The sequence below is a fragment of the Cololabis saira genome, chromosome 15 (assembly GCF_033807715.1).
Source record: "Cololabis saira isolate AMF1-May2022 chromosome 15, fColSai1.1, whole genome shotgun sequence".
NCBI classification, from domain to species: Eukaryota; Metazoa; Chordata; class Actinopteri; order Beloniformes; family Belonidae; genus Cololabis; species Cololabis saira.
Window position 1 is genome coordinate 41,656,519 of NC_084601.1, and position 26,819 is coordinate 41,683,337.

Here is a 26,819-nt window from a genome sequence, read left to right on the forward strand (position 1 = left end):
CTGCTGCTGCTGCTGCTGCTGCTGCTGCTGCTGCTGCTGCTGCTGCTGCTGCTGCTGCTGCTGCTGCAGCATGGGGATGTGACGGCGGAGTTCGGGTTCTTCATCAGGGTTTTCCACCTTACTCTTCTGAGTGAGGGTTTGGGGGACTGTGGTTATCCGTGAGTACTGGGAAACACTTTCACAAGGATACGAGCTCCAACTCAACAAGCGCGCCAACGATATGGTACCATAACTGACTTACAAAACCCCGGGGTATTCATTTTATTTAGCTTTTTATTTATCATTGAGCTCAAGGGTCACCAGGTTGAATCAAAGGGGTGATGCCTGATGTTTTTTTTTGCTTGTGTAAATAAACACGTATTCCTGTTGAACATCTGCAGTCATAAATGTTTATTTAAGTGTGGTGTTATCAGGACTGTAGTGTGTTAAAGCTACATGCATGGGAGTGTTTATTATGACAATGTAGCTATTGGATCAGCTAACCAGGCCTCTCTGCACCCTAGTGGGAGTCATACGTTCTAAGGTTAATTAAACTCAGTTAAACTGTCATATTTTCGTGGGCTCCCTCCAATTCAGCTCCCATGCACCAGGGGTCACTAACTATAAGGGATTTTGCCGTGACTAAGCTGAAATAGAATAGAATTGGTTGGGAGGGCTACATGTGTAAAGTTGCCAATATAAATTTCCAACGATTACCCAATTGAATGCTCTTTCTGCCTCTAGAGATATAACTGTAGATTCCTGTTTATTGATATTCAAATGATCTATAATATTGAGTAGTTTAAGAGTATTAGTAGAAGAGTGTCTACCCTTAATAAAACCTGTTTGATCCGGGTGTATAATAGAAGGTGTAATTATTTTCAGACGTTTGGAAAGAGCTTTGCAGATTATTTTGAGATCTACATTTATAAAGAGATATTGGGCGGTAGCTCGATGGGAGCATAGGATCCATATCTGGTTTCATCCATCCATCCATCCATCCATCCATTTTCCGCCACTTATCCGGAACCGAGTCGCGGGAGCAGCAGTCTCAACAGAGATGCCCAGACTTCCTTCACCCCAGATTCTTCCTTCACCCCAGACACTTCCTCCAGCTCCTCCAAGGGGAGTCTGAGGCGTTCCCAGGCCAGCCGAGAGACATAGTCTCTCCAACGTGTCCTGGGTCTTCCCCGGGGTCTCCTCCCGGAGGGACATGCCTGGAACACCTCCCTAGGGAGGAGGGACATGCCTGGAACACCTCCCTAGGGAGGAGGGACATGCCTGGAACACCTCCCTAGGGAGGCGTCCAGGAGGCATCCGGTACAGATGCACAAGCCACCTCAGCTGACTCCTCTCAATGTGAAGGAGCAGCGTCTCGACTCCGAGCTCCTCCCGGGTGACCGAACTCCTCACCCTATCTGTAAGGGAGCGTCCAGCCACCCTGCGGAGGAAACTCATCTCGGCCGCTTGTATCCGCGATCTTGTCCTTTCGCTCACTACCCAAAGTTCATGACCATAGGTGAGGGTAGGTGCGTAGATTGACCGGTAAATCGAGAGCGTCACCTTTCGACTCAGCTCCTTCTTCACCACGATGGTCCGGGACACCGACCCCGAGATACTTGAACTCCTCCACCTGATGGCAGGACTTCTCCACGCCACCCTTTCCCGATGGAGAACCATGGCCTCAGTCTTGGAGGTGCCGATTCTCATCCCTGATGCGTCGCACTCGGCCTCAAACCGCCCCAGCACATGCTGAAGGTCCCGGTCCGATGAAGCCAACAGGACGTCATCTGCAAAAAGCAAAGACGACATCCTGTGGTTCCTGAAGATGGCATGAGTAAGGCTGCGTCCCAATTGAACCCCTCGCCCTCGTTTTCTTCACTAACCCTAACTTTTGCGCGTTCCCGTGAGGGTAATGGTGTCCCAATTCCTCTTTTCACCAAGGGGGAGGGGGCATAACGAGGGCTAGGGGCTGAGAATAGCCCCTACGGATCGAGGGATTTCAGATGCTGACTTCGCGAGCGAGGGGGTATGAAAATTTCCCAGAATGCTTTTCGTCGACATTTGCGGACTGAATCCCCAAAAAAAAACATGGCGGACATTTCTTAATTTTTTGTGAATAAAATCAATATTTTGAGTTAGTTTCTGCATAAAAATGCGTTTTGATTACATTTCTAGTTACAAACCAATATTTTACTTTCATAATATTCACTCATTGAATGTACATAATCCCTTTTTTGTCCGTTGTTCGCTAAGATCGCGCCGGAGTAAAGGCTGTTAGGTTACGCCGTAGGCTACGTAACCTACGCCGTAGGCTCTGCGTCGATTTGACTCGCCGACCGAAGGCAAACAGGCAGACTCGTCTCAGAGAAATAGAGAGAAATAATCCTGTGACTCATCAGATTTGTTTTGGATGTTTCTGATATAATAGTTTTCAGAAACCACAAAGTAATCCAGCTGTTATCTGGGTAATTTACACACTTTCAGATAAAGTGGCCGAAGATCACGCCAGAATAAAGGGATTTATGGTTCCTCGTTACACCAACGCAGAGCCTACGGCGTAGGTTACGTAGCCTACGCCGTAGGCTCTGCGTCGATTTAACGCGGACCCAAGCTCCGGAGCCGGCAGGCGGAAATCTCGAAATTTCGGAGCAAATTTCTTAACAGGCGTAGCTACAACTGTTAGATTTCATCTATTAAACCAACATCTTCCTAAATGATTTATTTCAGCCAGCGTAATTCTCAACGGAGCTGCAGGTTTCTCTCCCGGGGCTGACGGAGCAGCTTGACCCGGCGGACACGTCTGTTCTTGGGCTGTGAGCTGCTGCTGCTCCCCGGGGGCGGCGGCTCTTCTCATCTCCGAAAACATCGGGTCAAATTTCTTAACAGGCGTTATTTGGATAAACTGAGCCCCGGTTGCGGATCTTAAGGTTACCTTTATGCCTGAAAGAATATTAAAACTTAATAAAGTGCCATATTAACAGCGCTACAACTGAAATTAAAACAGCTTTTGGCTCTCAGCTTCCTGATCAGGGTAGGGATGAAAACGAGGGGGAGTAGGAGAATTGGGACAGGCACCTGGGCCAAGTACCCTAGATCTCAAGTGCCCTAAAATCTCCCCCTTCTTTTTTAGGGGTTAGGGAAGAAAAGAAGGGCGAGTGAAGAAAAGTAGGGCGAGTGAAGTTGAATTGGGATTGGGCCTAAGCCCTTGAGTCTTGTTAAAGACAAGAAAGCCCTTAAACTGTTTTCTTTACTTGAAAGATATGATTTAATATGAGATGGCCCTTGTGAGTTATTTTTCATTTTATTTTTATTTCATTTTTATTTTATGTTGTACAATAATTAGATTCTCAGTGTATATTTTGAAATGCTGATGTTGCTCAACCCAAGGCAAAAGTTTGTAATTCTGATATGTGCCTTGTTTGTTTGTATCTATGATTCAATAAAAAAAAACATATTCTGTTGTCAAACTAAGTTGAGGATTAAAGTGAAGATTGTGTATGAATTAGCAGGAGACATCAAGATGAGAATATGTTTTCAGATAGAAAGTTTGGGCAAGTTAACCTGCATGGGGACCTTTCTCCAGCAGAGAGCAGCAGAATCTGGGCAAAGGAAACGGCGCCAGCGACCTCCGTCGTCACTTGTGTCCAGCTGGTATCAGACCGGGAACAGCGCCACTCGCGGCCACAGCCAGAACTGCAGGTCGCGTACGCGTTCACTATCTTTTTGAGAACGTGCACGTCCACGCACCAAATGAACGCAGGATACGCGTGACGACAACGACGCGTACGCGTTCTGAACTGCAAGTAGAACTGAGCCCTAACTGATGACGGTTGGATTCTTCCTGATGTTGGTCCTCAAAGGCCTTCAAGAAAGCAGCTCAGCGTGAAGTCAAGACACTAAACTGTGGTGTTTGTTTCAAGATAACGGAGCCTGGAAGCAGGTTTACCTTCCTCTTCCTCAGCTTGGAGTCGTTGAGCTCCTCCTTGACGGTAATCTCCTGCTTGGGCGGCAGAAGTTCCAGCTCCCTCTCCTTGGCTTCTCTCAGCAGCTGCTCGGCGGTGATCTGCACCTCGGCAGGAGCTTCGTTCTTCACCTGAAACACCACAAACACCCTGAAATATCTCTGCAGGAGCTTTGTTCTCCACCTGAAACACCACAAACACCCTGAAATATCTCTGCAGGAGCTTTGTTCTTCACCTGAAACACCACAAACACCCTGAAATATCTCTGCAGGAGCTTTGTTCTTCACCTGAAACACCACAAACACCCTGAAATATCTCTGCAGGAGCTTTGTTCTTCACCTGAAACACCACAAACACCCTGAAATATCTCTGCAGGAGCTTTGTTCTTCACCTGAAACACCACAAACACCCTGAAATCTTTCTGCACCCACTTTTATGCTCCCTGTGTCTTTTCAGAATTCAATTTCAAAGAATTGAAAGGACAATCAGGATCTTGTGTTTCATGCCGTCATCCTGAGTCAAAAAAAGCAGTAGTGCCAAGTAATGTAGCAAAACCAAAGCTGGAGTTATGATGGGAGACATTCGTTGGTTTGAGGATTTGAAACACTTAGCGCCGCTCCTTTTAAGAGTTCCACCTCCGACCAAACGGGACAGCTAATCGCAACAATGTTCATGCTGCTGCTGTAAGACAACGGAAACCTCCAACCTCAGTGTGTGTTATATGTCCTTGAATAATGTTTGATGGGTGATGTTTGATAATATCCTTGAATAATGTTTGAGGTTTTTTATCTGTGCTGTATTTATTTGTTCCAAGGGACTGCAGACGCAAATGATCCTAAGGCTAACTCTGGTGCAATGCATCACATGTTTACATTTATGTTTTTAATTGCACATGGTCCCTCTCAAATAAGATTTAAGTAATTAAGTAAACTCTCTGGTCCTGGTCTGGGTTTAGGGGGTCTTGACTCCAAGTTTACCGACGACTGATATGTTTTCTATGCTGTTGACTGCACATTAGTGCCCCCCCCACCAACTTTGAAACATGTTTTCTCCAGATTTCAGGCAGAAGAACCCGGATGTGATCAAAGTTCTGCTGAAACAAAAACTAACCAAACTAAACTAAGGTGAAACTAATATATGACCTAGTCTTATTAAGACTAGGTCAAATTATCCTAAGGCTAACTCTGGTGCAATGCATCACATGTTTACATTTATGTTTTTAATTGCACATGGTCCCTCTCAAATAAGATTTAAAGAGCATATTGCAGGTTAGAATTTTTTTCAAAAATTATACCTGACCTTATGTGAAAATGACTATGTGAGAAGTTAATGTAGGATTTAATATGTTTTACAAGACAAGGGCACGTATTCAGAGGAAAAAGTGGCTTATTTTAGCCAAGCTCCTACAAACGTTTTTTTTTTTTTCGAACACCGCGTCATATGACGTAGCAGGAGGGAGACGTCTCCACAGCTCTGCCCCATCTGACTGCGCAGATCCGACACGTAGCCGGGTATCTGCTAAACCAAAGATATTTTCCTACGTTTGGACCTGTCATCCACATGAAAACGCAAATAAACTAATGTTTAAATAAACTCTGGGCAAAGTGAAGATTTTTGAAAACTCTGTTTATGTAGTTGCGTGTAGACAGAGACAACCGGAGTTTTGCGTTTTCGAACGTCACATTATGCTCCAAAACAACAACAAATCTGCTCTGATTCTGACGTCTAACGTGCGACCTTTGTTTACTACAGAACTACAGATGATCCACCATCTGTTCTCCAAGCTATTTATTACATAAATGGTCTCTGCTCTTGACCACCGTTTACTGCGTTACACCGACGCAGAGCCTACGCCGTAGGGCAGGGGTTCTTAACCTCTCTGACCTTGGGGCCCAATTTTTTCAGTACAGAGTGGCCCGGGGCCCATTAAATATTAACACTGTATAGCAGGGGTATTCAACTAAAACTTTCATTTAGAGAAAATTTACTGAAGCGAAGTGCCAGAACATCATTATATATATATATATATATATATATATATATATATACACATATATATATATACATACATACATACATACATATTCAAGTAGCCTCATAGTTGTATCAACAACTGCATCTGACAGTTATATTAAAAAAAGTACATATTTGACACTAAACATGTGTAACTTGAATTAAACATATTTTTTTATCTTAAAAATAAAATTGATTTTATTTTTCAAATGCTATCTTATTTTATTTCTCTACCAGCAGTTTGAATTTCCCCTTTTCTTTGTTAATTGTCTCAACACATTTTTATAATAAATGAATATTTAACACATCTTAACAACTAAACAGTTTTGCAGTTTTTCTTTCTTCCCCTCTTATAATCTTATGTCCCCACTTTCTGTCGTTCAGTGAGAGAACTGAGCTCTAATTTCTCCTGCCAGTTTGATTTTGCTTTAAGTTATTTACATTAATAAGTTGTCAGGACTCAGTGTGTCGGGTTTCATCCGAGCCTGATCAGCTGCGACGGGCAGAGCCAGCACCGCAGCTCTCTGGTCGCGCTGCAGCAGCCGAATCACTTTCCGATGCTTTTGCGAAAGCCTGAACAGTCCAGTCCAGCAGACACGACAGCCCACGCATCTACATCTACCATCGTTCGCCAGTAACGACGGAGCCGCCCGAGCGGCAGCCTCAGCCGACCTCCCCGGCCGCGGGGACGCGACGGGATAAATGATCACGCCGCGCTCGCTCGCTCTTGGCGCGGACCCAAGTAATCGATCCCTGATCCTGGTGGATCTAAACGTACTCTGTGCAAAATGAAGGATTTACTCTGTAAATACACACCATTTCTCTTACTATTACACGTACAGCTAGCTGACTGTCTTCTTCTCCTCATTTGATCGGGAGTTGCTATGCAGTCCTGCGGCCCCCGCGGCCCACACGTACAAAACTGCATTCTTTTTGCGGCCCACTAGGTGGCGCTCGCGGCCCAAGTGTGGGCCGCGGCCCTATGGTTAAGAATCACTGCCGTAGGGTACGCGGTGACGCGCAGCCCTGAGGTGTATCCTACAGCGTAGGGCTGTGTGGATTTAACGCAGCAGCTCTGTGGTGGGACACCCCGGGGGACTCGGGCTCGTTACAGAGAAGGGGACGCGGATCCCGGTGTAGCTGCGCCGCGGAGGCCCGAAGGCTGGAAGAACAGATGATCTACAGGTTTGGAATGCCTATGAATGTGGTCGAAAACGCAGATCTTCGGTTATGTGTGGAAGGTTTTTTTTTTTAACAACGATGTAATGTGGATACAAATTATTTTATAAACGAAGGGGGGGAAATATTCGGTTTTAAAAATACCCGGCTATTTCGGATGCATTTAATCAGAAAAAAAAGAAGATAATAAGCTTGTTTTCTGTTTAGAAAGTACAAACGTAGACAGATTACAAGTACTCACCCATCTTTTAGGAGTTATTTTCGGAGTTTCTTTCAGGAGCGCACGGGCGGGTGCTGCGGTGAATAAAGGCTGATTTATGATTCCGCGTAAAATCGACGGCGTAGCCTACGGCGTAGGTTACGCGGCGCACGCAGCGTTCGGTGCGTCGCCGCGTACCCTACGCCGTAGGGTCTGCGTTGGTGTAACGCGGAACCATAAATCAGCCTTTTAAAAAGCGAGTTTCAGCTGTCAATCAAAAGAACGTGGGGGCCCTAACGGGTTTCGTACGGGTAATCTTCAGTGTCACACCCTGGCTCTGTGGGCCTGCTGATGGCCGGTGTCTCTTGGACCTTACCTTGGTGTCAGTGTTACGGGCCTCAGGTCCTGAGACCGCTGCAACAAGATTGGAGCTTTGCCTCACGGAGTTGAATCCTCCTAACTCTCCTCTGGAAACCTGGGAAGCAGAATTGAAACGTCAGGAGGGAGCCGGCCGTCTTTCTTCCCCGGAAAGCTTGGTCTGATTTATTTTTGGAGACCGCCTCTCTCTTCTATTGACTGTAAACTTTTGAAAGAAGGGTCGATAATTCCTGTCAGCCAATGCAATCAGAGTTACCCACGTGCGTATTCTCCAAAGGTAAACAGTCGCCAGAGCATACTAAGTGCACGGACGCCAGTGAGCATTAAACCAGTTTAAAAACAAATATAAAAACATTATTTTCACAAGGTACAAAGAGGAAGGGGTTTAGCGCCTTTAGGGGCCTGATATAACACTATTGGGTAGACTGGTTTATATTTATGTACAGAAATGGGCTGCTAATCATAAGAGTGAATATAATATATATATATATATGTATGTGCACACACACACACACACACACACACACACACACACACACACACACACACACACACACACACACACACACACACACACACACACACACACACACACACACACACACACATTATATATATAAAATGTATGTGTGTGAATACGTGTGTAAGTAGATATATACATTAGGGGTGTAACGGTACATGTATTTGTATTGAACTTTGGTATAGCGTGTTCGGTTCGGAACGGAGGCGTATCGAACGAGTTTCCACACGGACATATAAAGTAGAGGACCGCACGTTGTGGAGCAGAGCGCTGCTGCAGCTGCACATAGGCAGTTGCGCTCACACCGAGAAACAACAAGCAACAGTTGTAGCCGACCAAATCCGCTCCGACCCGGTGTGTCAGTATCAGCGCAGACAGACTGCAGCTTCGCCTGAATTATGGTTCCGCGTTAAATGTTGCGTTAAATCGACGGCGTAGGGACGCAGTGCGGTGTGCGTCGCCGCGTACCCTACGCCATCGGTTCTGCGTTGGTGTGATGCGGAACCATAAATCAGCCACCGGGAGCAAGGGCTCGCTGGGTTGATGTTGATCTGCGGACCAAACTTGTTAAGGAGCATCAAACTCACTCTTATCTACGCGGAAATAACGCTAAAATATAAAGAAGGCGTCCCAAAGTGTGATCTATGGTGAAATAGGAAAATTAAGATGTGTACGCTATATGAGTAGGCTGTTCCCTCCAGTTCTGCAGCGCAGCTGGAAACCCCGCCCACCCCCGCCCCGCTGCAGGCACTGACGCTTTCAGTGTGAATGCAGGGTTATAAATGTTATTTAATCTGAGCAACAACTTTAAACTGTTCAGTGTTGCATTTGTTCAATTTTGCACATTTGATGTAGAAAAGATTTGTTTTTAAGATTTAAGATTTTGTTGTTTATAAGTCTGAACCTTATAAATGTTATTTAATCTGAGCAACAACTTTAAACTGTTCACTGTTGCAACTGTTCAATTTTGCACATAGGGAGATATTTGTTTTTAAGTCTGAGCCAATGTTATTTTGTGTGTGTGTAATAAACAAGTAGCACGTTTATATTTTGGATTTTGTTTTCTTACTGTACCGAAAATGAACCGAACCGTGACCTCCAAACCGAGGTACGTACCGAACCGAGATTTTTGTGTACCGTTACACCCCTAATATACATACACACACACACATATATACACACACACACACACACACACACACACACACACACACACACACACACACACACACACACACACACACACACACACACACACACACACACACACACACACACACACACACACACACACACACCGGTAGATATAGCGCAGATGGAGTTAATATAGAGATAGTATGGTGTAAATAGGTATATTTATATAAATATTTATATGGGCATGTGTGTACAAATATATAGAAAATACTCAACTATGTGTATGTATGTATAGGTAAGTGTGTGAGTATAATTATAGTATAGTTATTATAAATACATGTTAATAAATGATTAGTGAATGGGGGTATAGAATTAAATATGTAACACTTCTTCCTACTCTTTTTTTTTACATGTAAATTAAGATAGTAAGTGTTAAAAGTATGAAATTCTTTGTTTTGTTTTCTTATCTTCTCTTTAATTGTTGTTTTTTACATGCACAAAATAAAAATAAAATAAAAAAATAAATAAAAGCTTCTAGCTCTTGGTGATGAATATGGTTTGGGTTACAAAATAATCCTGAAGGAAGAAGATGGCATAAAAATAACTGTAGATTAAGTTTTCAAAAACTACGTATGAGTGATGCTGGTGCTCTGTTTGAAACCAGATGGGTCATTGTCCCGGTTTCTTTGTTTCGGGCCATGTGGTCAACTGGAAGACAATGTGGTCTTACAGTTGATGTTAGACCTCAGAGTTGAAGTTACACCTTTACCATGTTCAACACGTGGCTGCGGCTCAACACTTGCAACATTGTTAGACTCACAAAATAAACTTTAAAGGTTTCAAACAAAAACGTACCTGGTCCTGGACCTGGTCCTGGTCCTGGTCCTTCTCCTTCTCCATTCTTCCAAAATGTTCCAATCTTCAATGTAACGGGAGTTTCTCTGGTCTGAACCAGAGCAGTGGATAAAACAGAGGCGACGCTTCCATAGGACTCCGTTGGAAATCATGGCGGCAGCACTTCCGGGTTATGGAGCCTTTATTTAAAAAACTTTATTAGCAAAAGTTGCTCTGCAAACCATAGACATATAAACTAGGACGCCCCGTGGAGCTGCTGCGATACATAGATATAAATATATAAAGATATAGATATAAAGACCACCATGTATCGTTAAAAGCTGCTGTTTGACCCGCTCAGGTTTGATATTCCGGGGCTCGAACCCCCGACACACCGAGGATCATGGCGTCCACCGCGGCAGGGAAGCAGCGGATCCCCGAGGTGGCGAAGGTACGAAACCCGGAGCTTAGGGAAGCTAAGCTAAGCTAAGCTAAGCTAAGCTAAGCAGGGTTTGGACAGGGCATGGGTTTTAGTCATGAAGTCTTAGCGTTTTAAACTGTTTCTGTGTCAAACTGGGGCTGGTGTCGGGCTCACATTCATATGAATTAGTGGAATCAGTTCTTATTGATGGATTAATTCAGTTTAATTAGTTTAATCCACACTAGGGTTTCCACCTTTCACAAATAGAAATAAGGGACGCCCTGATTTCAGCAGCGCATGAGCAAAAAAAAAGCCCCAAAACTTCTAAACTGCATAAAAATGTGTTTATTTTATATGAAAAAACTAAATGCTTTGATTTAAAGTTTAAAGTGCTTTAATAGCGTTGAACTTTCATGACTGTAGAGACAGAAAAACCATATAGTAACTGAAATATCCTCCTATGTATGTATGTATGTATGTATGTATGTATGTATGTATGTATGTATGTATGTATGTATGTATGTATGTATGTATGTATGTATGTATGTATGTATGTATGTATGTATGTATGTATGTATGTATGTATGTATGTATGTATGTATGTATGTATGTATGTATGTATGTATGTATGTATGTCCACATCAGCCCAGATGTAGAATATACAGGTGAAGAATATGGTGTAAAAGTTAATTTATTTCAATAATATCAACTAGAATATGGTGTAAAAGTTAATTTATTTCCATAATTCAACGAGAATATGGTGTAAAAGTTAATTTATTTAAATAATCCAACTAGAATATAGTGTAAAAGTTAATTTATTTAAATAATCCAACTAGAATATAGTGTAAAAGTTAATTTATTTCAATAATTCAACTAGAATATCGTGTAAAAGTTAATTTATTTCAATAATTCAACTAGAATATGGTGTAAAAGTTAATTTATTTCAATAATTCAACTAGAATATGGTGTAAAAGTTAATTTATTTCAATAATTCAACTAGAATATGGTGTAAAAGTTAATTTATTTCAATAATTCAACTAGAATATGGTGTAAAAGTTAATTGATTTCAATAATTCAACTAGAATATGGTGTAAAAGTTAATTTCAATAATTCAACTAGAATATGGTGTAAAAGTTAAATTATTTCAATAATTCAACTTAAAAGGTGAAACTTAATATATTTCCTAGTCCTATTACATGCAAAGCAAGATATGTTAAACCTTTATTTCTTATAATTTTGATGATGGAATTGTCTATTGATTTCATAAATTATTCTCTAATTTATTTTTTATTTGGGGTTTTCATAAACTCTGAGCCATAATCACCAAAATGATAACAAATAAAGGCTTGAATTATCTCACTTTGAATGTAGTGGGAAATAATATATTTGTTTCACCTTTAGTTAAATTTACTACAAATGACGTTTTGCAATATATTCAAATGTTCCGACCTTCATCTGTATATTATGACATCAATAAATAAGAGCATAATAAATGTCCGTATTGGTTCAATACGGAACGCAACTTTTAATTCCCAACCCCGACCTCGAGGTGAAGCCCGAGTCCTCCCCGCTGTCTGGCACACACATATAATAATAATAATAATAATAATAATAATAATAATAATAATAATAATAATATATAAAGATCTGGGCACAGACGCAGCAGGTCCTGTTGTCCCGCCACAAAGATTTTGCTGGCCTTAATGTTTCCTGTGTTTTATTTAGTTGATTATTGTTAAATTTAGTGTTGATGTGTGTGTGACAGACGGGGCGTTAATGAAAATACGGGACGAATCGTGTCCCGTATTAGTTCAATACGGGACGCAACATTTTTTTCTCAAATAAAGGACAATTCCGTATTTTCCGGGACGGGTGGCGACCCTAATCCAGACTTCTGGCAGAGTTTAGTTTAGTTTGGTTAGTTTTTGTTTCAGCAGAACTTTGATCACATCCGGGTTCTTCTGCCTGAAATCTGGAGAAAACATGTTTCAAAGTTGGTGGGGGGGGCACTAATGTGCAGTCAACAGCATAGAAAACATATCAGTCGTCGGTAAACTTGGAGTCAAGACCCCCTAAACCCAGACCAGGACCAGAGAGTTTACTTACTTACTTAAATCTTATTTGAGAGGGACCATGTGCAATTAAAAACATAAATGTAAACATGTGATGCATTGCACCAGAGTTAGCCTTAGGATCATTTGCGTCTGCAGTCCCTTGGAACAAATAAATACAGCACAGATAAAAAACCTCAAACATTATTCAAGGATATTATCAAACATCACCCATCAAACATTATTCAAGGACATATAACACATACTGAGGTTGGAGGTTTCCGTTGTCTTACAGCAGCAGCATGAACATTGTTGTGATTAGCTGTCCCGTTTGGTCGGAGGTGGAACTCTTAAAAGGAGCGGCGCTAAGTGTTTCAAATCCTCAAACCAAGGAATGTCTCCCATCATAACTCCAGCTTTGGTTTTGCTACATTACTTGGCACTACTGCTTTTTTTGACTCAGGATGACGGCATGAAACACAAGATCCTGATTGTCCTTTCAATTCTTTAGATTCTGAAAAGACACAGGGAGCATAAAAGTGGGTGGAGAAAGATTTCAGGGTGTTTGTGGTGTTTCAGGTGAAGAACAAAGCTCCTGCAGAGATATTTCAGGGTGTTTGTGGTGTTTCAGGTGAAGAACGAAGCTCCTGCAGAGATATTTCAGGGTGTTTGTGGTGTTTCAGGTGAAGAACAAAGCTCCTGCAGAGATATTTCAGGGTGTTTGTGGTGTTTCAGGAGAAGAACAAAGCTCCTGCAGAGATATTTCAGGGTGTTTGTGGTGTTTCAGGTGAAGAACGAAGCTCCTGCCGAGGTGCAGATCACCGCCGAGCAGCTGCTGAGAGAAGCCAAGGAGAGGGAGCTGGAACTTCTGCCGCCCAAGCAGGAGATTACCGACAAGGAGGAGCTCAACGACTCCAAGCTGAGGAAGAGGAAGGTAAACCTGCTTCCAGGCTCCGTTATCTTGAAACAAACACCACAGTTTAGTGTCTTGACTTCACGCTGAGCTGCTTTCTTGAAGGCCTTTGAGGACCAACATCAGGAAGAATCCAACCGTCATCAGTTAGGGCTCAGTTCTACTTGCAGTTCAGAACGCGTACGCATCGTTGTCGTCACGCGTATCCTGCGTTCATTTGGCGCGTGGACGTGCACGTTCTCAAAAAGACAGTGAACGCGTACGCGACCTGCAGTTCTGGCTGTGGCCGCGAGTGGCGCTGTTCCCGGTCTGATACCAGCTGGACACAAGTGACGACGGAGGTCGCTGGCGCCGTTTCCTTTGCCCAGATTCTGCTGCTCTCTGCTGGAGAAAGGTCCCCATGCAGGTTAACTTGCCCAAACTTTCTCAGGGGAAAGAACACCACCAACCTCAAGCGGCACCTGAAGACTCGCCACACGGATATTTTTTCAAAGGTAAGTTAGACCAAGTCCTGTTAACATTTCATATACATACAGTGTTACTCCACAATCACTTGTGATCAATTTCATATTATCAATTGCTGACTTCAGTCTAAAATTATCTTGGTTGTGCTGCTAACCCAGACTTAAATTAATTTAGTTGTGCTGACATCAATTTAGTAGCTTGTGTGTGTTACTGGTAGCCGAGTGGCTGATTTGACCACGCGAGTACGAATGACAGCTAGCTTAACCGCAGTCTGTGTAGTACATGACGGGGTTCTGGTCGGGCTGCAAGTGTAATAAGTCATATTTACCCATGTTTTAGTGACTGTCTGAAACGTAGACAAAAATATAGCATTTGAGACGTGTTGCTGTTCCCCACGTGTCTAAATGAACAGCACACTTAGCTTTTTTTGTAACGTTAGCAGCATGTTTAACCATGTTTACATCCAGTGACGGTGTGGTCCTCTCTGCGTTCATTTTCCATCACCACATTGATATGTTAAATTGGTCGAGTTATATGTACAGCTTTATCATATGTAGAGTCTGCTAGCTTTAGGCTAAAACAGAATATACCGTTCTGGGCTAAAAGCTGCGACCATGACCTATGCCGTTTGTGGTGCGCTTACAATAAAGTTGGACGGGAAAACGCACACAAAAAAAAACAATCTCAACAGTACAAATGCATTATAATTTTTGGCATTTCTCAGAAGGCTTAAATACATGGTATGTGGTTAATAAGCTATTAAAACATATTTTTGTTTTGCTTGTTTGATAGTTAAGGCCATTCCATTTTTTTTAACATTGTAGTATTTTTGTCAGGAATGATGCGTTGAAACACATGATGATGTTCGTAATATGTAGGTACATTGTGTGTTTATATACCTACATTTGTAGACCTCTATAGGAGGTGCACTTTGTATACAGAGAGAGTCATTTTATCCCCCTCTTTGTTTTTTCCTCATCCAGATCCTGGAGACCAGAACTCCTTAAGAGAAACCTGGTGTTCCTAAGAGCGACAGGGCACAGTCATCTATCCTAGCAGCCTTCGCCGCACAATCCAAACATAAGCCAGACTCGCTGGAACAACGTGCCAAAGAACAGGCGATCGCTCTTTGGATTGGACGTACTGGTCTCCCTGCTTGCACAGTTGAGGATGAAGATTTCATCCTCATGATGGAGACCTTTGATAAGAAGCTGACCATACCCAAAAGAACAGCACGCAAAATAACAATTGTGCTGGACATATGGACCAAAAAAGGACTTACAGCCTCATTTCTGGCAATTAGTGCATGCTTTTTTGCAATGTGGAAAACAAAGCACAACACATATTGTTGAGACTTGACCAGATCGCCCACCCTCGCACTGCAGAGTGTATAAAAACCTGTGTTGATCGATGCATAGAGGACTGGGGAATACCACATCACAAAATTCTGACAGTCATAACTGATAACGGAAGCAACGTGATTGCAGCATTCAAAGCTAATGAACCGGATGACCCCACCAGCTCCGATGATGAATCCATCGACACCAGTGAAACTGAAGACTCTGAGGTGATAATTATTTCAGTTCAGCTGTTAATTAACATTTTCAGTCTGTCAGTCCTATCAATGTACTATAACCTATGCTAGGTTATAGTAACTTTCAGTAATTATTTATTTTGCATGGTGTTTAAAATTAATTGTCTTTTTTTTCTATCTGTGTTTTTATCTTATCTGTCTAGGTTTGGAGCCATAGATAGGACCCCCTGTGTTGTTCACACACTGCAACTTGTGGTGAATATGATCCAGAAAGATTTGAGTGTCAACCAACTGCTGAGCATAGTTAGAGTGCTTGTCAAGCTCTTCCGCAAGTCATCGGTGGCAACTGAGCGACGGCTGCAGCTGTGTCATCTAACTGTGGTCAAAGACTGCCCTACCAGATGGTCCAGCACATATCTGATGATGTCACGGCTTCTCCAAATCAAGGACTCAGTAGTTCAGGTCGGGATGGGATGAGCTGGGACTATCTACTACCAAGTGAGTGGCAGAGGCTGACTGCTCTAAGAGATTTACTCCTCCCCTTCGCTGAGCATACCCAGATGCTCCAGAGCGACACACAGTCCCTATCCCTTGTGGGGCCTGCCCTTCTGGACCTGCAGGGTCACCTATCTGAGTTCCACCATGCCCAGGGTTCTAGCTTCAAGGACTTAGCTTCCCTGGCAGAGAAGATGAAGGCAAACATGGACAAGCGGTTCAGCTGCTTTCTAGATCACACTGACTCTAAGTTTTCACCCCTCACTGCTGCTGCATGCTTCCTCGACCCAACAGTTGCACCTGAAGCGCTCCTTGAAAACGATGACGAGCAATTTGAGGCGCTTCTGGGAAAAGCAGAAGATTACATTGCTCAATCGCTGCCACCAGTAGTACGGGAGGAGGAGGCTGAAGATGAGCCAGAGGAGGAGGAAGAAGAAGAGTCCAAAGAGAGACCACAGACTAGAAAGCGGCCCAGATTCAAATTCTTGTCAAAAGCAAGCCGGCCATCCAGGTCTAGCCTTCCAAAGTCGTGTGTCAAGGAGGAAATGAGGAAATTCAAGGAGCAGCTGTCATAGCCCATAAACCAAGAGACTGCCTTTGAATTTTGGGCTGCACAGGGAGATTCTGTTTATCCAATCCTAAAATCTATTGCCTTGGATCATCTGGCCATGCCAGCATCTCAAGCATTTGCTGAGAGAGTGTTAAGCATTACAGGTGACCTCAGTCGTGGCCGCCGGAATAGAGCAAGAGTAATTTTAGAGCTAAGCGCTTTCCCCAAACTTTATCGAGGTCGGTAGGCTAATTTTGCTGTTACTGGGATATTTGTTTTTGTTGTTAGACTGCACAAGGGGTAGTAAGACCCCCTCTCTAATTCATGTAGTTAAACATTTTTTGCGATTTTTATTATTTTATTACTTTATTTTAGAATGTTTGAACAAGTTAAACATGCACTGGGGTTGTATGGTTATTTTTTTTACAACATTTTGTTTTGCAACTTAATTGCACTGGCAGACAAGGTCAAGTTGAGTGCATGTTACTCATCCATTTTTGGGCATGTCTTTGCACAATTTTAATAAATAAATAAATACAATTGCCAAAGTATGTTTTTGTTCTTGACCCTTTTAATCCTTATTGTAGATCAGAAAGTATTTGCTGTTCGGTGGAAAACTTGTATGTCTAAAACCATTCCTTTTAATTATTGTAAATATTAGAGATGCACCGATCGATCGGCCCCTGATCATGATCGGGCCGATAATCGGTTTTGATCGGAGATCGGAAAATAATATTTCAGAGCGGCCGATCTGATGACGTTTACAACAACAAACCGCCGCCCGCGGATGCATTCCCGCATCTCAGACCGAGCGGTCCTGACGAGGCGTCGGCCTCGCTGGTGTGGGAGTTTTACAATGTCTGAAAAGGACAACAAATTTGCAGTTTGCAAGGTGTGTCCAAAGGACGAGTAGGAATGTTACAAAAGAATTTCAACACAACGAAGCTGATAAGACATTTGAAAGTTCTTCGCTGAGGCGGGAGCTGAGGAGGACCAAGGCGAGGAAGGCTGCTGGTCCTGATGGCATCTCCTCCAGGCTGCTGAGGGACTGTGCAGACCAGCTCTATGCTGTGCTCCTGCACATCTTCAACCTGAGCCTCAGTCTGGAGAGAGTTCCACTCCTGTGGAAGACCTTCTGTGTGGTTCCGGTTCCAAAGACCAAACAACCAAGGGAGCCCAACCACTTCAGACCAGTAGCCTTAACCTCCCCCCTAATGAAGACCATGGAGAGGATTCTGCTCGGCCACCTGAGACAGCAGGTGGTTGATGCGATGGACCCCCTGCAGTTCGCGTACTGGCCTGGCATCGGTGTGGTTGATGCTGTCATCTACCTGATGCACAGGTCACTCGCGCATCTGGAGAGCGCCGGCAGCACTGTGAGAGTCATGTTCTTTGACTTCTCCAGTGCTTTTAACACCATCCAGCCATCGCTGCTCAGGGGGAAGCTGGAGGAAGCAGGAGTGGACTGTCACCTGGCTGCATGGACCATCGACTACCTCACCAACAGGCCACAGTACGTGAGGCTCTGCAACTGTGTGTCTGATGTGGTGGTCTGCAGCACGGGGGCCCCGCAGGGTACAGTGCTCGCTCCATTCCTCTTCACACTATACACCTCAGATTTCCACCACAACACGGACTCCTGTCATCTCCAGAAGTTCTCCGATGACTCCGCCATCGTGGGACGCGTGTCCAGGGGAGACAATCTGCAGTACAGGGGGGTCATCGCTGACTTCGTCTCATGGTGCGAACGGAATCATCTGCAAATCAACACCAGCAAGACGAAGGAGGTGGTGATCGACTTCGGCAGGAACCCTCTTTAAAAGTGCAATAACCACCTCACGTATTTTTGTAAATATTTTGTAAATATTATTATATTATAGTTTATTTGGTGTTTACTACTTTTTTTTTTCTCTTTTACATAGTCCTTTTTCTACTTTTTATATTGCTCTTTTTTATTATTTAACTATTTATGGTTATTTCTATTTTAAATCTTGTATAAAGCGTGTGTGTGTTTTGGCTGCTGCACGACTGAATTTCTCCTCTGGGAGATCAATAAAGTCTACTATTCTATTCACATGGAGTATATTGAGTTTTCAAAGTTGGCTGCTGCTTAGGCAGAGAGAAAAAAAGGAGCGTGCAGCAACGGCACTAACTCAGCTATAACACCTGTAACAGAGACTTATAAACGACAGGAAGAAAAATAAAGAACTACATCATAAGAAAATGAATTCATATGATTTGCTCATCAGCCACTTTCAATTGTAGAAGAGATCAGGTTTAAACACGTTTGCAGCTTATATCCGTGGTGCGCGCTGTGCACGCTGCCGTGTCGTAAATATTTCACTGATGAAATCCTGTCGGAGTTTTACCAGACTATTTACAGTCCTAAGCCTCATGTAGGACAACAGTCGTGTCAGTCGCTTCAACCGTGACATGTGGAGTTCTAGTGTGAAGAGTTTTGCTTCACTCACAAGAGTTTCCTCACACGCGGTGGATGCTACCACTAAAGCTTTCACAAAGCTTAATAATTCATAATTCATTTTTATTTTAAGATTGAATTCCTCTTTCCACAGGGAAACTAAGGTTTATAGTTTGCAACTTGTATCAACTTTTAGAGAGTGGCATGTCTGCTGTTGTCTGTGTTGGTGCACATGTTGTACATAATTAGTACCACAGGAAAGCTGAAGCTACTAATATAAGCCGAGTTTACACCTAATCTCCAAATTTGTATACCTAATAATACAATGTCAATGTCATGTACATGAGAAAACAATATTGACAAATTTATGGATTTCACGCTGTGATCAGTGATCGGCAAAATCGGGATCGGCCGATACTGATGTTTTCGAGATCGGTGATTGGTGATCGTCCCTCAAAATCCTGATCGGTGCATCTCTAGTAAATATTGGAGAAAATACTTTGTATCTTTTCTTTTTTTTAACTAAAGCTGATTAAAACTGGACTAAAACCTTTTTTGAGATTCCGTCGACTAAAACTAGACTAAAACTATCACATATAGAAATGACTAAAATGTGACTAAAACTAATAAGCATTTTCGTCCAAAAGACTAAGACTAAATCTAAAATGGCTGCCAAAAATACTGATCCGTATCAATTTGTCTCTTATTGGAAAATGTCACCGTCTTGCTATTGCCGTTGGTCTTAACAACTCCGCCCCCTCAGCGGTTCTGCAGCAACTGTTTTTTTCTGGCCCGAAGCCAGTTCTTTGTCAGTGGAAACAGAAAGCCCGGTTCCAAACTCAGCACTGGCCCAGAACCAGCCCTGGAACCTGTTTGGTAAAAAAGGTGTAACAGAGACGAGGAGAGCAAGACAGAGAGCGAGACACTCCCTACAAGGACTACTGACTGAGCCTAATCACCCAGCTGTTCGCCAAACCAGGAGGAAACCATTGTATGCCATGGACAAATTCATTGCTTACAAAGCCATCCCTGAAAAAGAGATCGTTTTTTTTCTGGGCAAAGAAAGTGTGTGTGTGTGTGTGTGTGTGTGTGTGTGTGTGTGTGTGTGTGTGTGTGTGTGTGTGTGTGTGTGTGTGTGTGTGTGTGTGTGTGTGTGTGTGTGTGTGTGTGTGTGTGTGTGTGTGTGTGTGTGTGGTATTGATGTACGTTTGTGTATACATACGTATATGTACGTAAATGTGTATGAAAAAATTGTTTGCCTCCTTCCTGATTTTTTTTTTTTTATTTGCAAAAAAAAATATTTTTTGTTGCATGTTTGTCACACTTAAATGTTTCAGATCATCAAACACTCACTCACTCATCTTCTCCCGCTTTTCCGTTACCGGGTCGCGGGGGCAGCAGCCTCAGCAGGGATGCCCAGACTTCCCTCACCCCAGACACTTCCTCCAGCTCCTCCGGGGGGAGTCCGAGGCGTTCCCAGGCCAGCCGAGAGACATAGTCTCTCCAGCGTGTCCTGGGTCTTCCCCGGGGTCTCCTCCCGGTGGGACATGCCTGGAACACCTCCCTGGGGAGGTGTCCAGGGGGCATCCGGTACTGATGCCCAAGCCACCTCCGCTGACTCCTCTCAACGTGAAGGAGCAGCGGCTCGACTCCGAGCTCCTCCCGGGTGACCGAACTCCTCACCCTATCTCTAAGGGAGCGTCCAGCCACCCTGCGGAAGAAAATCATCTCGGCCGCTTGTATCCGCGATCTTGTCCTTTCGGTCACTACCCAAAGTTCATGACCATAGGTGAGGGTAGGGGCGTAGATTGACCGGTAAATTGAGAGCTTCGCCTTTCGACTCAGCTCCCTCTTCACCACGACGGTCCAGTACATCGACCGCATTACTGCGGACGCTGCACCGATCCGTCTGTCAATCTCACGCTCCATTGTTCCCTCACTCGTGAACAAGATCCCGAGATACTTGAACTCCTCCACCTGAGGCAGGACTTCTCCACCCACCCGGAGAAGGCATGCCACCCTTTTCCGGTCGAGAACCATGGCCTCGGTCTTGGAGGTGCTGATTCTCATCCCTGCCGCGTCGCACTCGGCCGCAAACCGCCCCAGCACATGCTGGAGGTCCCGGTCTGATGAAGCCAACAGGACAACATCATCTGCAAAAAGCAGAAATCCTGAGGTTCCCAAACCGGATCCCCTCCGGCCCCTGGCTGCGCCTAGAAATCCTGTCCATAAAAATTATGAACAGGACCGGTGACAAAGGGCAGCCCTGCCGGAGTCCAACATGCACTGGGAACAAGTCTGACTTACTGCCGGCAATGCGAACCAGACTCCTGCTTCGATCATACAGAGACCGGACAGCCCTTAGTAGAGGGCCCCGGACTCCATACTCACTCAGCACCCCCCACAGAATGGCACGAGGGACACGGTCAAATTCCTTCTCCAGATCCACAAAACACATGTAGACTGGTTGGGCAAATTCCCATGAACCCTCGAGCACCCTGCGGAGGGTGTAGAGCTGGTCCAGTGTTCCACGACCGGGACGAAAACCGCATTGTTCCTCCTGAATCCGAGGTTCGACTATCGGCCGTAATCTCCTCTCCAGTACCCTGGCGTAGACTTTCCCCGGGAGGCTGAGAAGTGTGATCCCCCTGTAGTTGGAACACACTCTCCGGTCCCCCTTTTTAAACAGAGGGACCACCACCCCGGTTTGCCACCCCAGCGGTACTGTCCCCTTCCTCCATGCAATGTCGCAGAGGCGTGTCAACCAAGACAGCCCTACGATATCCAGAGACTTGAGGTACTCAGGGCGAATCTCATCCACCCCCGGTGCCCGGCCACTGAGGAGCTTACGAACTACCTCAGTGACCTCGGCTTGGGTGATGGACGAGCACGCCTCCGAGCCCCAACCCTCTGCTTCCTCAGTGGAAGGCATGTCAGTCGGGTTAAGGAGATCCTCGAAGTATTCCTTCCACCGTCCGACAATGTCCCCAGTCGAGGTCAACAGCTCCCCACCAGCACCATAAACGGTGCCGGCAGAGTACTGCTTCCCCCTTCTGAGGCGCCGAACAGTCCTCCAGAATTTCCTCGAGGCCGACCGAAAGTCCTCCTCCATGGCCTCCCCGAACTCCTCCCAGACCCGAGTTTTTGCCTCCAAGACTGCCCGAGCCGCGGCCCGCTTGGCCTGCCGGTACCCATCTACTGCGTCAGGAGTCCCACCGGCCAACATAGCCCGGTAGGACTCCTTCTTCAGTCTGACGGCATCCTGTACTTCCGGTGTCCACCACCGGGTTCTAGGATTGCCGCCACGACAGGCACCGGAGACCTTGCGTCCACAGCTTCGAGCCGCCGCGTTGACAATGGAGGCAGAGAACATGGTCCACTCGGACTCAATGTCCCCCGCCTCCCCCGGGATCCGAGAGAAGCTCTCCCGGAGGTGGGAGTTGAAGATGTCCCTGACAGAGGGCTCGGCCAGACGTTCCCAACAGACCCTCACAATCCGTTTGGGTCTGCCCGGTCTGTCCAACCTCCTCCTCCGCCAGCGCATCCAACTCACCACCAGGTGGTGATCAGTTGACAGCTCAGCCCTTCTCTTCACCCGAGTGTCCAAGACATGCGACCGAAGGTCAGATGAAACGACAACAAAGTCGATCATTGACCTCCGGCCTAGAGTGTCCTGGTGCCACGTGCACTGATGGACACCCTTATGCCTGAACATGGTGTTCGTGATGGACAAACTGTGACTAGCACAGAAGTCCAACAACAAAACACCGCTCGGGTTCAGATCGGGGAGGCCGTTCTTCCCAATCACGCCTCTCCAGGTATCACTGTCATTACCCACGTGAGCGTTGAAGTCCCCCAGTAGAACAATGGAGTCCCCAGTTGGAGCACTATCAAGTACCCCTCCCAGGGACTCCAAGAAGGCCGGGTACTCCGCACTGCTGTTCGGCCCGTAGGCACAAACAACAGTGAGAGACCTTTCCCCGACCCGAAGGCGCAGGGAAGCGACCCTCTCGTTCACCGGGGTGAACTCCAACACATGGCGGCTGAGATCATCAAACAAATTTAAATATTAGACGAAGATAACACAAGTAAACAAAAAATACAGTTTTTAAAGGTTTTTATTATTAAGGGGAAAGAAACATCCAAACCTAAATGGCCCTGGGTGAAAAAGTGATTGCCCCCTAAACGTAATAACTGGTTGGGCCATTCTTAGCAGCAACAACTGAATCAAGCGGTTGCGATAACTGGCAATGAGTCTTTTCCAGCTGTGGAGGAATTTTGGCCCTCTTATCTTTGCAGAATTGTTGTAATCCAGCCACATTGGAGGGTTTTTGATCATGAACAGCCTTTTTAAGGTCATGCCACAGCATCTGAATCGGATTCAGGTCGGGACAAGAATGTTTTAATGTAGACGTATAGAATCATCATACTGGTGTGATTGTATGCATCAAAGTGTTAATTCAAGGCTAAGACAAAATATCGAGATATATATTGTGTATCGTGACATGGCCTAAAAATATTGAGATATTAATAAAAGGCCATATCGCCCTGTCCTACCGCTAAGTATAGTAGTTACTTAATCCAAAAACCTCAAAATTACTATTGAAACTCTACAGGTTAATGTCCAAAATAGATAGTCTCTCTTCCGATTTCCAAATGGGCGGCTGACCTCTCTTAACAGTAATCAAATCTTTTGGTCTTGTTTAAATAATTTCACTATGACCAAGAAGATTATCTTCATTTCATCAACTCGAAATGTTGAATCACTTTTCTAAGCCCAACGGCACAACGCAGCTCAAACAGCAGGTGTATCCGCCCCTTTAATCTGATTGGTTTAAGAGTAAATCGTTCCCCACGTGGGGTGCGCTGTTATGATTGGCTGAAACGAAGGAAGATATCTGATTGGTTTCAGATCCTTCCGTGTTAAAAAAAACTCATTTGTGAATCGAGTCACGTCAGGGGAGTCTCAAAAGTCACATGCAAATCCAGCGCAGCTCACAGACAAAAAAACGTTTTTAAATCAGGTTATATTTGTGTGTGTGCATCAAAAATACACTTGTATATCTTATCCTACACACGTGTGAATTTTGTCCTTTGCATTTGTGAATAATGACACTGTTCTAGCTCCATACTTGAAACTGAAAAGGCTTTTGATAATGCAGCCAAAAAGTAAGTCATCTTCTCTGTTACAGAATCATAAAGGAAGACCCAAAAGACACTGCTGTGATGATTGCGTGCAAGTCAGTTGCGATCAGTGTGGAAAGGCTTTTGCCCAACAATGTGATCTAAAGCGACACCAACGTATTCACACTGGAGACAAGCCTTACAGCTGTGATCAGTGTGGGGCGGCTTTTGTCCAGAAAAATCACCTAACGACTCACCAACGTATTCACACTGGAGACAAGCCTTATAGATGCGATCAGTGTGAGGCGACCTTTGCCCATCAAAGTGCTCTAACGAAACACAGACGGATTCACACTGGAGACAAGCCTTACAGGTGTGATCAGTGTGAGGCGGCTTTTGCCCAGCAAAGTAATTTGACGAGACACCAACGTATTCACACTGGAGACAAGCCTTACAGGTGTGATCAGTGTGAGGCGGCTTTTGCCCAGCAAGGTCATTTGACGAGACACCAACGTATTCACACTCGAGACAAGCCTTACAGATGCGATCAGTGTGGAAAGGCTTTTGCCCAGCAAGGTCATTTGACGAGACACCAACGTATTCACACTGGAGACAAGCCTTACAACTGCGATCAGTGTGGAAAGGCTTTTGCCCAGCAAGGTGATCTAATGAAACACCGACGGATTCACACTGGAGACAAGCCTTACAGATGCAATCAGTGTGGAAAAGCTTTCGCCCAGCAAGGTGATCTAACGAAACACCGACGGATTCACACTGGAGACAAGCCTTACAGATGCAATCAGTGTGGAAAGGCTTTTACCGAGCAATGTCATCTGACGAGACATCAACGTATTCACACTGGAGACAAGCCCTACAGGTGTCATCAGTGTGGAGCGGCTTTTGCCGAGCAAGGTACTCTAACGAGACATCAACGTATTCACACTGGAAACAAGCCCTACAGGTGTGATCAGTGTGGAGCGGCTTTTGCCGAGCAAGGTACTCTAACGACTCACCAACGTATTCACACTGGAAACAAGCCTTACAGCTGTGATCAGTGTGGTGCGGCTTTTGCCCGACAATATCATCTAAAGACTCACCAACGTATTCACACTGGAGACAAGCCTTACAGGTGTGATCAGTGTGGTGCGGCTTTTACCCGACAATATACTCTAAAGAATCACCAACGTATTCACACTGGAGACGAGCCTTACAGATCTGATCAGTGTGGAGCGGCTTTTGCCCAACAAGGTTCTCTAAAGAGACATCAACGTATTCCTCATCTGGACCAGGAGAGAGAGAGAGCAGCTCTTTATCAGGATCCCCTGCTGAGCGTAACTAACCTTTGTTTCATCAAGAAACACTGACCGGCCGGATCAAACCACTTTCTCTTCATTTACAAAGATTCACGTAAGAGGCTGTTCTGTGTCTGGGCAGAGAAACTTAGTAACACATTTTAAAAGTTAGTTTTACGTTGTGAGCCGGACTGGTGATCCCGTCACAACTGTGCTCATTACTTGTACTCAGTTGAGTGTTTTTGTTTATCTTATTGTTTTCTCCCCTCATTCTGCTCCTACTAACCCCCCCCCCAAACACACACACACACACACACACACACACACACACACACACACAGGTAATCTGAAGTTTTGTGTACATGTTTGGTTAGTTGTTGTTTTTGGGTAGTTTAGCCATCAGAATTTATCCGAAGTGTTGTTTTACCATCTTATTGACACTTGTGTAAATAAATTCTTATTAATTTGAATGAGAGAAGTTGTTTGTGCTTATTTTACGCATATTTGTCACAATTACTGGTTGCAATGGCCTGTGTTCGGACTCCCTCCTCCTTTACTATTATTCTGAAGAATAATCTACATTGAGACTGATTTTTGCTGTTTAGTTATCATTTTACTGATTACATCAGGTGGTGCCCTGTTTTGATTAAGTAATTTTGATAATTCAATTTGATAAATTATCTCCTTTATTAATTATTATTGCCACGGCTGCCCCAAGAAGCACGCCTCCTCCATAGCTATTCAATAGCAATGGAGGAGGCGTGCCTCTGGCGCAGAGAAAACACGAAAAGTAAAAACTTAGACACGTGAGCCTTAAGCCCGAATCGAGTGGTATGACTTTTATTAGGGATAGGTGCACACGTTTTTCTGCAACGTGCAAAAACGTGCGCTTTAGAAAGTTGTTGGCCCTGAATTTAACTACAGTCCTGTCAATTTTCAGAGCGATGGCACAAAAAGTTTTTGCACGAAGTGCAAGAATATTTCCAAATTTCCAAACTAATGGGGAGATTTTCCCATGTATGTTTATGGCGCAGAATGTCATAGTGTGGATGGGATGAGGTTAAAAAAAAGCCAAAATCCACCTTTTTTCTGAGTCACCTAACTTTCCCATACTTGCACGTAGAAATGTCATTCAAACTTAAATCGGAGGAAAACTTCTCCTCTCTCTCCTAACCTGACACTTTTCAAGATATGATCACTCAAGCCAGGACTGGAAATCACTTTTTGTCAAATCCAGAGTGGAGCTGTCATTTGCTAGAGTGGGAGAGACAGTAAAAAAATGACCTTAATTTTTATTTGTAACTCGAGGTCACGGCCAAACCGTAAAAAGGAGACCAATAATCTTTGGTCAGAA

The 26,819-nt window shown here is 44.4% G+C and overlaps 1 protein-coding gene across 1 annotated transcript in view; it reads left to right on the forward strand.

Moving 5' to 3' along the window:
• The window catches only part of LOC133460943 (zinc finger protein 271-like), a 137,577-nt gene that overhangs the window by 49,990 nt on the left and 60,768 nt on the right, over positions 1-26,819 (forward strand). The window contains exons 4-5 of the mRNA XM_061741656.1: positions 24,295-25,050; positions 25,135-25,421. Coding sequence (XP_061597640.1) covers positions 24,295-25,050; positions 25,135-25,421 — 1,043 coding nt within the window. The remainder of the gene's footprint in view (positions 1-24,294; positions 25,051-25,134; positions 25,422-26,819) is intronic.